The 15,327-nt window shown below is 34.2% G+C and overlaps 2 protein-coding genes across 4 annotated transcripts in view; one reads left to right on the top strand and one right to left on the bottom strand.

The window, feature by feature from the left end:
- The window catches only part of LOC138328156 (interaptin-like), a 42,284-nt gene extending 37,566 nt beyond the window's left edge, over window positions 1-4,718 (top strand). For all 3 annotated transcript variants that reach the window (XM_069274816.1, XM_069274818.1, XM_069274817.1), the window contains one exon: window positions 99-4,718. In XM_069274816.1, the coding sequence (XP_069130917.1) occupies window positions 99-1,523 (1,425 nt within the window). In that variant the 3' untranslated portion in view covers window positions 1,524-4,718. The remainder of the gene's footprint in view (window positions 1-98) is intronic.
- Window positions 4,719-10,153: 5,435 nt separating this feature from the next.
- On the bottom strand, window positions 10,154-11,660 carry LOC138328155 (uncharacterized). The gene has a single exon (XM_069274815.1). The coding sequence runs from the start codon at window positions 11,565-11,567 to the stop codon at window positions 10,257-10,259; it is 1,311 nt and encodes a 436-aa protein (XP_069130916.1). The 5' UTR covers window positions 11,568-11,660; the 3' UTR covers window positions 10,154-10,256.
- Window positions 11,661-15,327: the final 3,667 nt, after the last annotated feature.

Below are 15,327 nucleotides of genomic sequence, written 5' to 3'. Positions count from 1 at the left end.
TTGCTGATTAAATTGTTTGCAGAATAGTGGTTTTATAACGGAGTAATGTGGATAATGAGTAATTGTTTTACTAATGAACTCTTTCTTGTCTGTTTCAGAACACCTTGAAACAGCCAGCCATGATGACTTCCATGCGCGAGGGGATCCAGAGAGCCTATCTGGACGGTCTCGAATTCATCCGAACAAAGATATCCGAAATGGAACACGATGTAGAGCGCGTGCGCGGTACATTTTACGAATGCAGGGAAGGCGAAGAGGTGAGCGAGGAAAAGGGCGAAGACTATCTGAAAAAATGTAACGAAAATTTCCTCAAAGCAAATAATGAGCTTCGTAGGAAAAATGTAAAACTCAACGTAATTGATAGTGAAATGAAAGTTGTTGGAGTTATCAATAAGCTACGAGAGGTAGCGGATGTAGATCAAGGGGAAATAACATTCATTACGGAATTCTGGGAAAATGTGAAGCAAACAGTAGAGGAGTTACGAATGCTTGTAGAGAGATTCCAAACGGATGTGTTGCAAAGACTAAACCAGAGTTGTACGAGTTACAACAATGCGGACATTAACTTGGAGGTTTCGGATAGGTATATGGAAGAGATTTCAACGTATATCGCCGGCCTTGAAAGGGAGATAACTAATATTAGACTTTTGTTGAAAAGTTATGATAGCGGCATTCATCAAGACTTGTATTCTGATTCAGAATTTTCGGACAAACTGATGGTGAGTTGTGACTTAAAAGCATTTCCTATTCTTCGACTTGTCCCAGATCTTACAACAAAGGTGGAAAAACTATGTGATATTTCTCGGAAGTGGCTGGACCGAGACGAACAATACATGGACGAAGTAAACAATTATATTAAAAAGACGCGAAATATGACCAAAAAGCGAGAGGAGGTGCTAAAAAATCAAAAAGAGAAACAAAAGAAGATTGAAAAAGCTGTTAAGACAGCTCACATTTTACTTCACAACAATCGACAAAAACTTCAAAAGATAGAAATGGAGTTGGATAATTTGGAAGTACAACTTAGTGGATTTAAGACAGAGAAGAAAACGAAACACACTGAAAAATCACAAAAGTCTAGTATGGCAGACTTTCTTAAGATTACGTTGACACAAACAAAGAAAAACTACAACCTACAAATGAAACGACAGCGACTAGTGAAACAAGTACACGACCTTGAAGAGTTTTTAGTTTCAATAGAACGTGAATTGTCTGATGTCGAAGATCAAATGATGGTGAAAAAGCAGGAAAAGTTCCTGTTGCGTGAAAAGGTCGAAACAAACCAAAAATCTTACGAAGCGTACAAAACGGACTTCGACCGGTACTCCGACGGTCTGGAAAAGCTGGAACAGGAAGTAAATGTTCTCTCAGGACAGTTATTACAATTAGAAATCATTCAGACCTACAAATGTAGCCCAGAAAATGTTGAACAAATTTTCGATCGACCACAAACTGTTAAGTTGGCACCGTCACTAAAAGAGAAGATCAAGAAAAAACGGAAAACACTAGTGACGTCAGAATGAGGTCAAAGGTGAAGGTTATTTGTGAATAATGGATACCTGTTTCAAACATGAACATGAAAATGTTTGAATTATTTGTATATGTATGTAGTTGTTAGCATCCACCGTATACCTCCTTCCTTTGAAAATGATTCTGAATAAGCCTTTAACTTTACAATACACGTTTACGAGTTATGAACGAATCCGATGTGCGTGAGTGTGGAATGCCCATGGATGGATAGCTTTGATTGGATGTGACGTCATTTCCTGTTTTGAAACATATTTTCAGTTACTTAGCAAGTACATTCGGAACTACTCGTTACATGCTAACATACGAAACCACTCGTTATATTACTGCACATGGCCTTACGTAAAAATAGGTTCTGTCGAAGTATATGAAAATTCTTTAACAAAATAATTTTTGAATTTGAATTGAATGATCATCCAAGTCTTTAAAATAAATGAAACTTTAGCTACTTTATATAAAAAAAGTATTTAAGTATTAAAAGTGGTTTTATTCTAAGGAATGTTTTATAAAACTGGAAACCTATATGAAATAGGATTTGGAGTCTTCTGTTGAATGATGTTTATCAAAGAGTGCTTATAGTCCAATTTCAGTTTGTCAGTTTTTACAATAGTTTGTATTGACTTCTGTAAAATCACTGCCACTGACCTTGTAAACCATTAACATATTTTATTTTGTTACTTTTCGCGTGCGAACATCTCCATCGTAGACAAAAAAACCGAAATTTGTATTTCATTATATGTTTAGACATTGTTGTCATTTGCATTTTTCATTGTCTTTTACATTTGAATATATTTTAACATTTAAGGACCAAACATATACAACTATAAGGCAAGAGTCAGCATTATTGCAGTGACAATACGTATTTTGGAGACGTTTTTGCAAAACAGTGATTTTCACTTGTCTCTTGAGTTATTTGGTCCGAAAAAATGGCACAAACTAGACAAGTACCTGTTTAGATAGACTAAGCCATCTTAGTACACTAGACAATATTAGCCAAAACTCATTCGATGACCAAATCCGCAAACGAAATGATGAAATATACTGCCAAAATATTTTGACCATCCAAAATAACAAATTCCAATACAACGTAGGAGAAGAAACATTACGATAATGACATAACAAGAGTATTCGAGTCGTTTTGTGATTTCGCTTTCACAGGATAATCATGACCTCTCAACAACTATTACTTATTCGTATGTTCACAATGAAGCGCTGTTCTTTAGAATTAGAATAAGTTCATCTGAATATACATGTTAAAAACAAAAATCATGTATACTAGAATGTAAAATGCTGTTTAATGATCAAATCGATACCGAAAGAATTATACATTGATTTTGGCTGACATTCTACAAAACTGAAACAACATTGCTTCCTTCAATCTAAACTTAAAAACATTTCAAAAATAGATCACGTGACTAAATGAAATATAACAACTACATGTTTGATAACACGAAAGACTTCTATCAATATATAAAGGCAGATGATCTACAATGACTTGTTTTCCATATCTGACGGGAAAAGTACACACGAGATTATCAATTATTAATACAGATTCTTAGGACGATATTGCTGTGAAGTTGGTAATTAACGTCATTTTCAAAGGAAAGTTTGTCGTTTGATATGACCAGACCTATAGTTGTTTTAATCTGTTGAGCTCCTGCCGTTAGGAAGGATAAAAAGTCACATTGATAACACCAAGGTAGTATAGTTTTCGTTTGTGTTAAAAATGACAAGCACCAACTCGAGAGAAGACAAAAACATCTATAACTTTGTTTATGCATCTAAACGCGTTGTAAGTCACTTCGTTTTCGCGATTATCTCATTGTTTTCGAGGTTATTTCAGATGAATTCACTAATACGTACTTTTGTAAATAACTTTCTAGAAATTAAGAGATCAAAAGAACCAATAATACTGCTTCAACTGTTCATAATTTCATAGAAGGTATCGCATTGATTTAAAATTCGCGATCGACAACTTAATGCTAAATAAAAGTGACTTACAATATATTTATTTGTACATTCGTCAATTTTTAGAGTCCAATAAAGAAACTGATTTATTAAAACTTTACTTGATGATAGGGTTAATTTGCTGCCAAATATATGTTTTATATAAAATGTGGAGGTTAAGAAGATACTTTAATAGTCCATGCAAAACGTGGGATTATGTGATTAAAAGTATAAAAAGGATGTGTTATCAGAGTTCTTAAACCATTATACAGTAACCTGTTTCCCAATGTTCCATGATAAGAACAAACAATATCAATTACATCTTTGCTTGTATTTTTCCTGTTATATTTGTTTCATTTGTTATTCATACTTCACATCATATTTACATGTTAAATGTTTTGATTCATTTTTTTATTTGCACATTTTCAGAAATCAAAATGTCATGAATTAAATATATTTTACATAACGTACATAATGTGGTACCATGCCCATCGTCTAAATTTACCATTTTTTGTCATATCTGTTAAAATTCCTTTCTTCAGTGTTGACGCTGTAACAGAATATATATTTTTGAATCTCGATGACAATAAATGTTTAAAATTCATTTCTATTTTACCATATACTAGTGAATGTTTGATTAAGACAGAATGTTTGTTAATTTCAACAAAAGTTTAGCTATAGGATAAGGGCAAAGATAAATTATGAACTTCTGTATTTAAACGCATATACGATTCTTTGGGTAAAACAAATGTAGCTAGGCTAATGTCGATAGATATACTAGCAAGGTATTTTCAAGATATCTTATTTATTTTAAACACTTTGGTGGAAAATCAACCACCAAAATGCGGTCAGATATGCGAGCAACAAATATTATTCGATACCTTTAAATCCGAATTATACAACGATACATTTGAAATTGATTTTTTTGAAACAAAGTATTTCAGACATTCGAAATTGCCAATATTTGAGTTACAGGAAAACCTAGACACGGAACTATCATCTGAGAGCAATTTGAGCTAAAAAGATTTAATATGTAACGTTTTAGTTAGTGTGAGAGGGTTTCATGCTGTTTTTTTAGTACTCACCAATGCGAATGAGTGCCATAGATGGATTATTGATGATAAGGATGATATATGTTATGATGCATGATGGCTTTTATGTCCATTTACCAAAACAAAGTCGAAATATGTTCGCACTAATGCCTTATATGCCAAATACGCAAATTACATTTTTTCTAAAATTGACTATGTGTTGTGTTTTTATTTCCAACAAATATATAGATTACATCCATGCGTTCCGGACGACACTTTCAACATAACAGATGTTGCTTATGACTCCTGGATTGAATACTACAAACCACTTTAGTTTCGCCAGATACAAATTTTCGCGTGATTTCGCGAAATACCTCAAAGGAGAATTAAGATGTTTCGCGAATATTTGAATACACTTTAATGAAAATTCAAGAGATAATTACTGTATTCTTGTATAAGTGTTGTGGCTCATTTTGATAATGTAGTGGTTTAGCCGCTCGCCTTTCACCTAGCCGGCCGGGGTTCGATCCCCGGCTCGGACGTGAAAAGGTTAGGGGGCACTTACCCGATCACGTGGGTTTTCTCCGGGCACTTCGGTTTCCTCCCACATAAAGACCCCTCGGGCGCTTACATCCGGCCCATCGAGAGTGATTTACATAAGTTGTATAACTTGTTTCTCAGTCGATGTAAAATAAATAAGTTGATATATTTTAATAATGAAACTATTTTATCGCAAAAAACACAGACCTTGGAACCTTCCTCATAATGGCAAGTGCTCAATTCAAGGTCAAAAGTATGGTGATGTCAAGGGAGACGTTAGGAATATTAGATTAATTTAGAAAGAAGAGGAAATCCCAAATAAAGTCGCTCTTTACGACCATGCAATGGGGGCAGCATGTACAATGATAACGCCCTACCTGCAGAGAAGTCATAGGACGCAAACATAAACAAACAAACAAACAAACAGGATTAAGTGACGTTAGGTATTAAAATTGCGTTAGCCAATATCGATTTATTCCCCAACCTACAGCATGCCTAACTATCAGATTTGCGTAAAGCGTTAAAACATACACATCGAATAATCTTGTAAATTTAAAAATTCTCAACGTCGAAATGAATAATTTAAATTTGGAACCTGAGCGTTACATAAAATATGTAAAATTTGCAATGACAGGTTGTAATACATAAATCACTCCATAGGGATACAATATTAACCCGTAAATTAATTATAGAGAAGTTTGTGTTGCAATGCGATTCCCATTTCAGTAGGCGTATATTGAAAATCGGATTTTTCACAGCGTATTATGTTTCAAGTCTATTGCTAACAGATTGGGAATATTCGCAAATCAGAAGCCATGCTGCAATTGCATTGATATAGAATCATGTATTTCTGTTTGTTTAATTACCTGCTTAAAATTAATTTTCGCGTGCATTGTGCTGGGCACACCATAACAAAAACATTAATTCGATTTCTTCTTATACCTATAATGGCAAATGCACTTACACAAATTCTTTTATCTGTTGTCGTCAGTAGTTAGTCATACAGCTATACAGAACATCTAACACTATATGAAGGTGAATTAATCATTACTCGACACTGATAATACATAATCCTGTATAATCAATGTATTCAGTGGCATGTTTTGGGAGCTGGTTAGGATGTTTGATCCACTGGTGCGCATTTTATGTATATTTAGTTTTGTAAATCATGTAATTTAAACTACTATATTGTCGCGTTTACAGTCATTCGCGTCTTCGTGATCTTCGAAATATTCGCAATTATGCTACAAAAATTCGCAATCATTCGCCAAACATTTGCGTTCGAGCTCCCTCTTGAAAGTTTGCGAAAATTTGAGTCTCAATTTAACAAGGTGCTTTACATACCCTGGTATAATTTGGCCGGAAATCCAAAATCTGACGTCAAATAAGGTTGCATAATGCATTAGCACTTTGACAAAGAGAAATTAAGACAAAAGACATGGCGAACTGTTTTGTCCAACTTCCTAGTAATTAAAATCACAAATTTATATTACACACGTACATCATATGATACACATACATACGGACGATTTATGTTGCACACGTGTCGATGACGAATTGGTTAGATAATGCTTTTGCTGCGAACAATGAGCACCAATAGCCAGGTGTCAGTTGACGGAGAAGCAGTCAACGTCGACCCTCAACTTTAATTCAAAGGCTTACAGTTGCATCCCGCACTCTAGTTGACGATCCAGCAGACCTTTTCAGATTTGAATTATCAAGCCATCCTCCATCCCTGTTCGATCATTCGGGACTTCTCAGACAGGCACAGAAGGCAGTATTATCTGACAGTATATGGGGTCTAGGTGATTGCGGTGTTGAGAGAACACCTGACGATATCCTCACAATTCTTGATGGCGGTTCTTTCCTGCACAGGATTCCATGGAAGATAGGAGAATCATTTGATTCGATATGCAATATGTACATCACTTACGCAATCAGAAGATACAGGAAGCCAGTTATCGTTTTCGATGGCTACGGCAATGGACCTTCAACGAAAGATGTAGCTCATATAAGACGTGGGAAAGGTAAATCGTCAACAAAGATCGATTTCACAGGAACTACGCCTTGCAGGGCAAAAAAGGAGCTATTTTTGGCGAACTCAAACAACAAGCAAGCGTTTATATACTATCTAGGGAACAAACTGAAGGAAGCCGGATGTACTGTCATTCACGCCCTTGCTGATGCTGATCTGCTGATCGTCAAGACTGCATTAAATTGTGCACAGTTGCAAAATGTTGAAGTTATCGGCGAGGACACAGACATATTAATTCTTCTTTGTTATTACTTTGATCAACATGCAACAAACAACATCTATTTTCGGTCAGATTGTAGAAAGGCAATCAAGATTTGGGATTTACAAAATACAGTCGCTGTACTTGGTGAGTCATTATGTTCTGCTCTGCCAGGCCTTCATTCCTTGACTAGATGTGATACTACTTCCAGGCTATTTGGAATTGGGAAAGGACAGGCACTCAAGAAACTTGCATCAAGTCAAACAATGAGCGAGCAAGCGTCTAGACTAATGTCAGAGATATCAACAGTCGATGAAGTTGTTAAAATTGGAGAGTCCATTCTGGTGTATCTGTATGGAGGTCTCTCTGATGAAAGTCTGGATAACCTGCGCTATAGGAAGTTTACAAACAAAGTTAGTACAGGGTTAGTCTGCAGCAGTGTTCAAGTCCAGTCTCTGCCACCAACTTCAGATGCAGCAAGATATCACAGCACGAGAGTTTACCACCAATGTCAGTCATGGCACGGAAACGACATGGATCCTATCAATTGGGGCTGGGTTTTCACGCAGGGAAGACGTGCACCTATCAAATCCATTCTACCACCTGCACCAGAACAGCTACTGAAGATCATTAGATGCAGTTGCAAAACAAATTGTGAAAGCAAACGTTGCTCGTGTAGAAAGAATGGTCTGGACTGCTCAAGTGTATGCACCGACTGCAAGGGTATTAACTGTGCAAACTCGTCTTCCCTGACGGATACTGATCTTATAGAAGACGTTTAGAGGAATTATGATACCTGAGATAAATAAATGTACTGAGACTGATATAAACCAGTTACATGAATTTCTTAAGTAAACACATTACGAATTAATTTCAAATGATTTCATTTTGAAGGAAGGGATTTATCACAAGTGTGAACCAAATGAAATTATGAAGTCGAAACATTGAGACTATTCATCAAGGTAACGGAAAAACAATGAAATTGTGGCATCATATGCAATAACGTAAGATTTGTGTAATAATTATTTCTAGCTATTTGATAACTGTTAAAATGGAGTACCATTCTGTAATAATACAGAAAAGTTATTTCCTTTATCTTGTTTAAATAAAGTTATATATAAAATTAAGAATCCAATAATAGCAAATCATAATACATGTCATGTTATACAATTTCATAATAGCCTAATACAACTGTGAGAAAAACTGGATCAAAAAGAGATTTTTATTGCAAGGATATGGAAAGTTACATTTTGACAAACGGGAGATAATTCAACGGCTGTTGTGACGTCATAATAAAAAAGAATAACTTTTATTTTGTCAAAATTGAAACAATGAACAATTATCTCTCATTTGGTACATAATTTGATAAAATCATTCAGCCCATATTTTAATTATACAAAAAATGTTACCCCTACCCCCAATTTCTGTGTATAATAGTTGTTCTCGACATTGTAATTTGAAAAATACTTTTCTCAAATTTCCACAATTTTTGGAGATGTAGATTTTTAATATAAGTTTCTACAAATGATGAACTTCCAGAATTACATGGAATAAATTCTGTTACAATTAGTTTGAGGTTAGCCTTATTTTGAAGCTAAAATGACTGGACTAAGTTTCGATAACATAACAGATAGTTTTAATTATGTTTTACTCACCCTCACCACTTTCGTCAATATCCTACATCTAGACCAAGGGAAGTAACTCGAAAACAACCTTGACATATTTCGTTAGAGTTTAATTGAGTATTAACTATCAGGCGCATCAGTGACTGCAACCCCTGCGGTTTATTTATATTAGGAATCTTTTTTATCAACTAAATTATTTTGTTTGGTATTTTTTTTCCAGATCTGAAAACTGAAAGCGACTTTTTCCGAGTTCCTCAAATTAACCAATGTGTGATTGCAAAAACGTACAAATTATACCAAGGAACATATATTGACGCAAATAACCTTTGATAAATTCATTTAACGCAAGTCAAATAGATGTTAATTATTAGTATCCGTGAACTGTTGTCAGTGTATATAATCGTGTATATATGTGAATACGTTAATGCATCGCATGAATGACCTTTAAACTATAGGTTAGGTTTAAAATCTAATTAAATCAGTTACATAATTAAATCAGTAACATAATTTGTCCATTAACACAGGCAAAATATCATTCCGTTTTGACCAGGGAATACACTGATATAAAATATGCTAGAATATATATATATAATCTAAAATGTGGTTAAGTTTACATGAAGAAATAAACGTCATGTTAAATTTAGTCAAGTTCTTTGCTCTTTTGGGATAAAAATGACCTGAATTTGTTCATGTGAAACTGACCTGAAATAAATCTGAATTCACACGAAGAAATTTTGCCTGTGCAATTCTCTGTTTTTGTCATCAAAATGTAACAACCAATTTAATGATTGTGTAAGAAATATCATTACATAAATTGGATCAATTATTTTCGTCTCGCTCTGTGTGATAGATATTAGTGATACGAACATTGACCTACGGCGTAATACGTTACCAACAACATTGTGGCCTTAGGCCTTCGGACAGATCAAAATACCAAATGCAAAGATATGTCCCCTCGAGTCATTTAGTTTGCCGTATTTTGGTAGTTTGTAAATTTTCTATTGATAATGTAATTATGAATATATATATTCCCTCTCATAGTAAACACCTTTCTTGAGTGTTACGTTTGTCTGTGTCCAGAAAATAGGAAAAAAGTATAAGAGGCGTTTGATACATTTGAACTAGTTTTCGAAAGTATCTGGTTCGAACCCCGATCTTGTCGTACATTTTTAGCCCCTCTCGTATTTGCAAAAACAGGTGTATTTTTATTTTGTTTTCCTACATTTTCTCAAAATACATAAATAATGCCTTTATATTTACAGTCATTTTCAATTTATTTCGTCTATAAACAATCATTCGTGTATCAACCATGAATTTGTTCATTTTCTCAATTACGTTGTCTTGCGTAAGCATTAAAGTTTTTGTGTTGCTGTATTTTTGAAAAATGGTGTAAAAGTACTAGAAAACGGTCTGATAGTGGTTAGAGTTGTTGTAGTGGTAGTTGGAGTTGTTGTGGTAGTAGTTGGAGATGTTGTTGAAGTGGTTGGAGTTGTTGTGGTCGAGGTTGGTGATGTTGTGGTAGTAGTTGGGGTTGTTGTGGTAGTAGTTGGAGTTGTTGTGGTTGGAGTTGTCGCAGTGGTAGTTGGAGTTGTTGTGGTAGTTGATGGTGATGTTGTGGTAGTAGTTAGAGTTGTTGAGGTAGTAGTTGGAGATGTTATGGTAGTGGTTGGAATTGATGTGGTCGTGGTTGGTGATGTTGTGGTAGTAGTTGGGGTTGTTGTGGTAGTGGTTGGAGTTGTTGTGGTAGAAGTTGGAGTTGTGGTAGTGGTTGGTGATGTTGTTGTAGTTGGGGCTGTTGTGGTAGTTGTTGGAGTTGTTGTGGAAGTGGTTGGAGTTGTTGTGCTAGTAGTTGGAGTTGTTGAAGTTGTTGTGGTAGTAGTTGGAGTTGTTATGGTAGTGGTTGGAGTTGTTGTGGTAGTGGTTGGTGATGTTGTTGAAGTAGCTATAGTTGTTGTGGTAGTGGTTGGTGATGTTGTGGTAGTAGTTGGAGTTGTTGTGGTAGTGGTTGGAGTTTTTGTGGTAGTGGTTGGTGATGTTGTAGAAGTTGTTGGAGTTGTTGTGATAGTGGTTGGAGTTGTTGTAGTAATGGTTGGAGTTGTTGTGGTAGTGGTTGGAGTTGATGTAATTGTTGGAGTTGTGGTGGTAGTTGTTGGAGTTGTGGTGGTAGTTGTTGGAGTTGTAGTGGTAGTTGTTAGAGTTGTGGTGGTAGTTGTTGGGGTTGAGGTGGTAGTTGTTGGAGTTGTGGTGGTAGTTTTTGGAGTTGTATTGGTAGTTGTTGGAGTTATGGTGGTAGAAGTTGTCGAGGTTGATGAAGTTGAAGGTGTGGACGTAAGTATTGACGAGGTAGGTATTGTTGTGGTATCAAAAGACGTTGTTGGTGTTATTGTGGAAGATGTAGGCGTTGGTGATGGTGAAGATATTGAAACTAGTGGTGTTGTTGATGAGGTAGATGTGGGTGTTGTTGTAGTTGGGGTAGATGACGGCGTTTGAGATGATCCAGTCGATGAAATTGTTGAGGAGGTAGAAAATGATGGAGGAGGTGTAAATGATGGACGCGTGCCTGGATTATTTGTCGGGTTTGGTCCACCGCATCCGCCTGGTCCACAGGGAGGACTCGGTTTATACAGCGGGATGATCTCCGATTGGATGGACCGGTAACTCATTTGGCTTAGTGATACATCCGACGATCGTCTGTAACCCAGTAAAGGGCCCCTGGAATCACCTACAATAGAATCATAACAGTATAGAAACAACAATTCAGCGTCTTTTAAAGTCAACCAAAGTGATAACAATCATATTTTCGCTATCAATGGAACTTCATTATTAGGAAATTATTACAACTAACGCAATAACAAAATCAGTGAAAGGTATCAACAAATAATCCAATTTCGAGATATTTCAAGAACTTAACTTATTTAAAACAAAGGACTGCGTTAGGTTTGGTCCCTTTTTGACCTCCTAGTGTTTAGAAATTTTGTTGTGGTATTTTAAATGTTTAATACGTCCCTAATTCAATTGAAATTAATTTTATTTTATTTTTTGTAGCTTTAGTTGGAAAACTAGCAGGAAATATGCATAAATTAAACGAATCTGAAGATGTTATCATGTTTTGTCAATTTCTTGTTTTGTATCAGAAGCAAAGGAGCGCAATATTTGATTTTATTTTAACGGATTTTTATCATTGTACTTTTGCTTGACTTCTGGTATGCATTCAATTGTCAAACTCTTTGAGCTGCGATAGTTCTCACGCTCTGCATCTGCACTGGATAATGTGTTCTCAAAAATCGAACAAAAGCGAAATATGCGCATATTTTTACCAATATTTACATTTAAAAATGATCAATACTTACTACAGGCGTGCCCGTCTCCAGTCCAGCCCGACCTACAGACACACGTGTAAGTACCTATGGATTTATAACAGTCAGCATTGGCGTGGCATGTGTGTGTGCCCGTCTTACATTCGTCTTCCTCTGATGAAAAATAAAATCAGAACGTTAGAGTTTTCTATGACATTTACATATCTATATATCTAATATGAACTGGAAATGATAAACATGACAAAAGTTCGTTGATAAAGAATTACTGTCTTTACAATTTTAAACACTTAGAATAAATTTTTAAAAAAGGTAAAACAATGAAAAAATCTTTATTAGTGCCCCAAAAAACTGATTTAAATCATAAAAATTAAAATGAAATGATACCCCTTTTCTTATTTTCAAAAATCCTTGATCTTTGACATAACCCAAAATTATTATGTTAATCTATAAAGCGAAAAGTACTCACCACAGTAATAGCCATTGCCAATATATCCAGGTTTGCATTTACAGTAGTAAGAAGACGGTGTAGGTATACAGTAGGAGTTCTTATGGCATCTGTTGGTTCCATTAACGCACTCATCGATACCTTCAATGTAACACGTATTATTGTCATATAATACCCTTCATTATTGGTTTCAATATAAGGTAATAATTTAGTCTTGCATGTAACAAGCATTTTCATTGGTTTAAATAGAAATATGTTATCACCTCATAATGTAAAACAACATTTCCATTGGCTTAAAAGTAACGTAAAAAAATGACTTCGCCGTTTATAACATCACATTTGATTGGTTGATACGGCAGCGTACTAATTTCTAAGAGAAAAGTGTCCGTCAATAAAAGTAGAATTACAGTTAAAAAAGATCAAATTATTTTTAATATCATGAACAAATTGTACATGTATAAGTTAATGAATATCACTTGCGAAACCAATAAATTATAATAAGAACTTGTTCATTATTTTATTCTTTTGATTTTCAAATTTAAAGATGCTCCAACGCTGACAAATGGTGTTTTTTCACTATCAAAAACAGGATCAGACGATTTGACATTTTTCTTCAGTTACAAAAGTTACTTACTTTACACCAATACCACCATTGAAAAGTTTTAAGTTCTAATTATACTTCAAGTTAAAAGTATATATAAAAAAAATATTATTTGCATCCCTAAAAAATTCCGTGGCACTATATCCTATCTGTATTGATTGCGCATGCACCAAAGGCAAAAGAAACTATTTTATATTATTTTTTGTGTTAATTAGACATATATATACATGATTAAACACAAATTGTTGTTCAAATGAAGAATACCATTTATGCTCTGTCGGCGGTGGAGCATCTTTAAATCCACTTGGCATAATTCCATTTGCCTTGCTTTATATATCTATTCAAGATTTAAACGTTTTGTCTATTTGTTGCAATAAAAACGAGACATTTTGTAAAAACATTTAGTATAAATGTGAAAAAAATGTGAAAAATGAAATATAAGAAATAATAAAAATACATTTAAAAACAATAAAACGATGCTTTGATATTTTGATAGCATATACATGTACTTCGAGAAAAATCTATGCATATTTAGTTATTAGGAAAGAACAGTTAAAATTATGTTCTTAAGCCATAAAAAGATTTGTTAGAAAATATGTATGTGTAATATCAATGCATGTTTCTAACTTGCATTGTCAGCTTAAGATTACAAATAGGCTGTTTTACATTAATGAGACAAGACATTTTTTAACCATTCATTTATATCTATATTGATTGCTGTCATACAATATAAGAATGCTTTACAGAATGAGTTTATCATACATTGTATACTGTCATGGGTTAAAAGTTCAATAATTTTAAACAAAATTTCATTGTTTCGTGTTATACCATACTTACTCAGATCAGGCGTTGTAAGTGTTGATGTTGATGATGTTTTTACAACTCTGTTGGAAGGTTTCGCTATCGTGACTGTCGCTGTGAGGAAAAAGAATTTAGATAGATTATGACTTAGTCTAATAAATCAAGGATATGTTTTTAGTTCAAACAATATGTTGTTCGATAAGGATACAGTACAGCATACGTATCAGGAGAGGTTGGATTCGGAAACAAGTACAATGTATTAATATTTATCTGTCTCCATATATGTAACACATACGCAGTATTGATTATATATATTTACAATAAGTTATCTGTGCTAAGGTGCTTGGGTAGAAAAAAAGGGAAGGGGATGCAGGGTTGGAGTAAAGGATAGTGTTTTTTTTCAACCATAGAAAACTAGAGATTTCTCGGGAAAACAAAACCATTCATGTTTAATCGTTTTAAGTTAAATTAAGACATGTCTGAGTATATAACTAATATACGAATAACGATAAGATTAATGTTGACAGTAACAATAAAATAGTAATGATGAAAACGTGTATAATTTTAGGATATTTTTTTTAAGTGTCAAAATATGGTAGGCTACCAAATCTATAGATTCTATCTAAAGGTCTTAATATGACGGACCCCGAAATCAATCAAAATAAATCGATAATTAATGTTACAAATCTACGATTTAACTACATTTAGAGGACGAAAACAAAAAATAAGTACACTTGTACTTGTAAAACTGAACTCAGTGACACATAATAGATTATGATAAATTGTGTTTGTCTATCTGGTAGCATCATAAGAAAATTAAATTATGTAACATAATTATCATAATTATCATAATTATTAACCATAGAATTTGTTATTACATTCTAGATAAAAAGGAAGGGAAAAATGAAATATTTTATGCTTGTAAATCTGAACTCAATAATAAAATAAATTATGATGTATTTTCTTTATCTATCAGATAGCAACATAACAAAAAATATGTAAAGTTATGTAACACAATAAACATAATCATTAATAACCAATGAAGGCACTTACCGATATTAAGAAAAAGCAAAAGCAACAGTAGAGATTTCATTTTGACGTCTTCATGGAGAACACAAATCGCCACTTCACCCGCCGAATTCAACTAAGATATGTCGATTGTGTGTGTGTCCTTCGAAAGTGTTTCAGTGATACAAGGGACAGTCATTTCGGCCTTACGAAATATTACCGAACTTCAATGCCAATACATTACCTTGAGA

This window comes from Argopecten irradians, chromosome 7 (genome assembly GCF_041381155.1).
Source record: "Argopecten irradians isolate NY chromosome 7, Ai_NY, whole genome shotgun sequence".
Classification (NCBI taxonomy): domain Eukaryota; kingdom Metazoa; phylum Mollusca; class Bivalvia; order Pectinida; family Pectinidae; genus Argopecten; species Argopecten irradians.
Note: the sequence above shows the minus strand (reverse complement) of the source record. Positions and strands in the feature narration are given on the sequence as shown.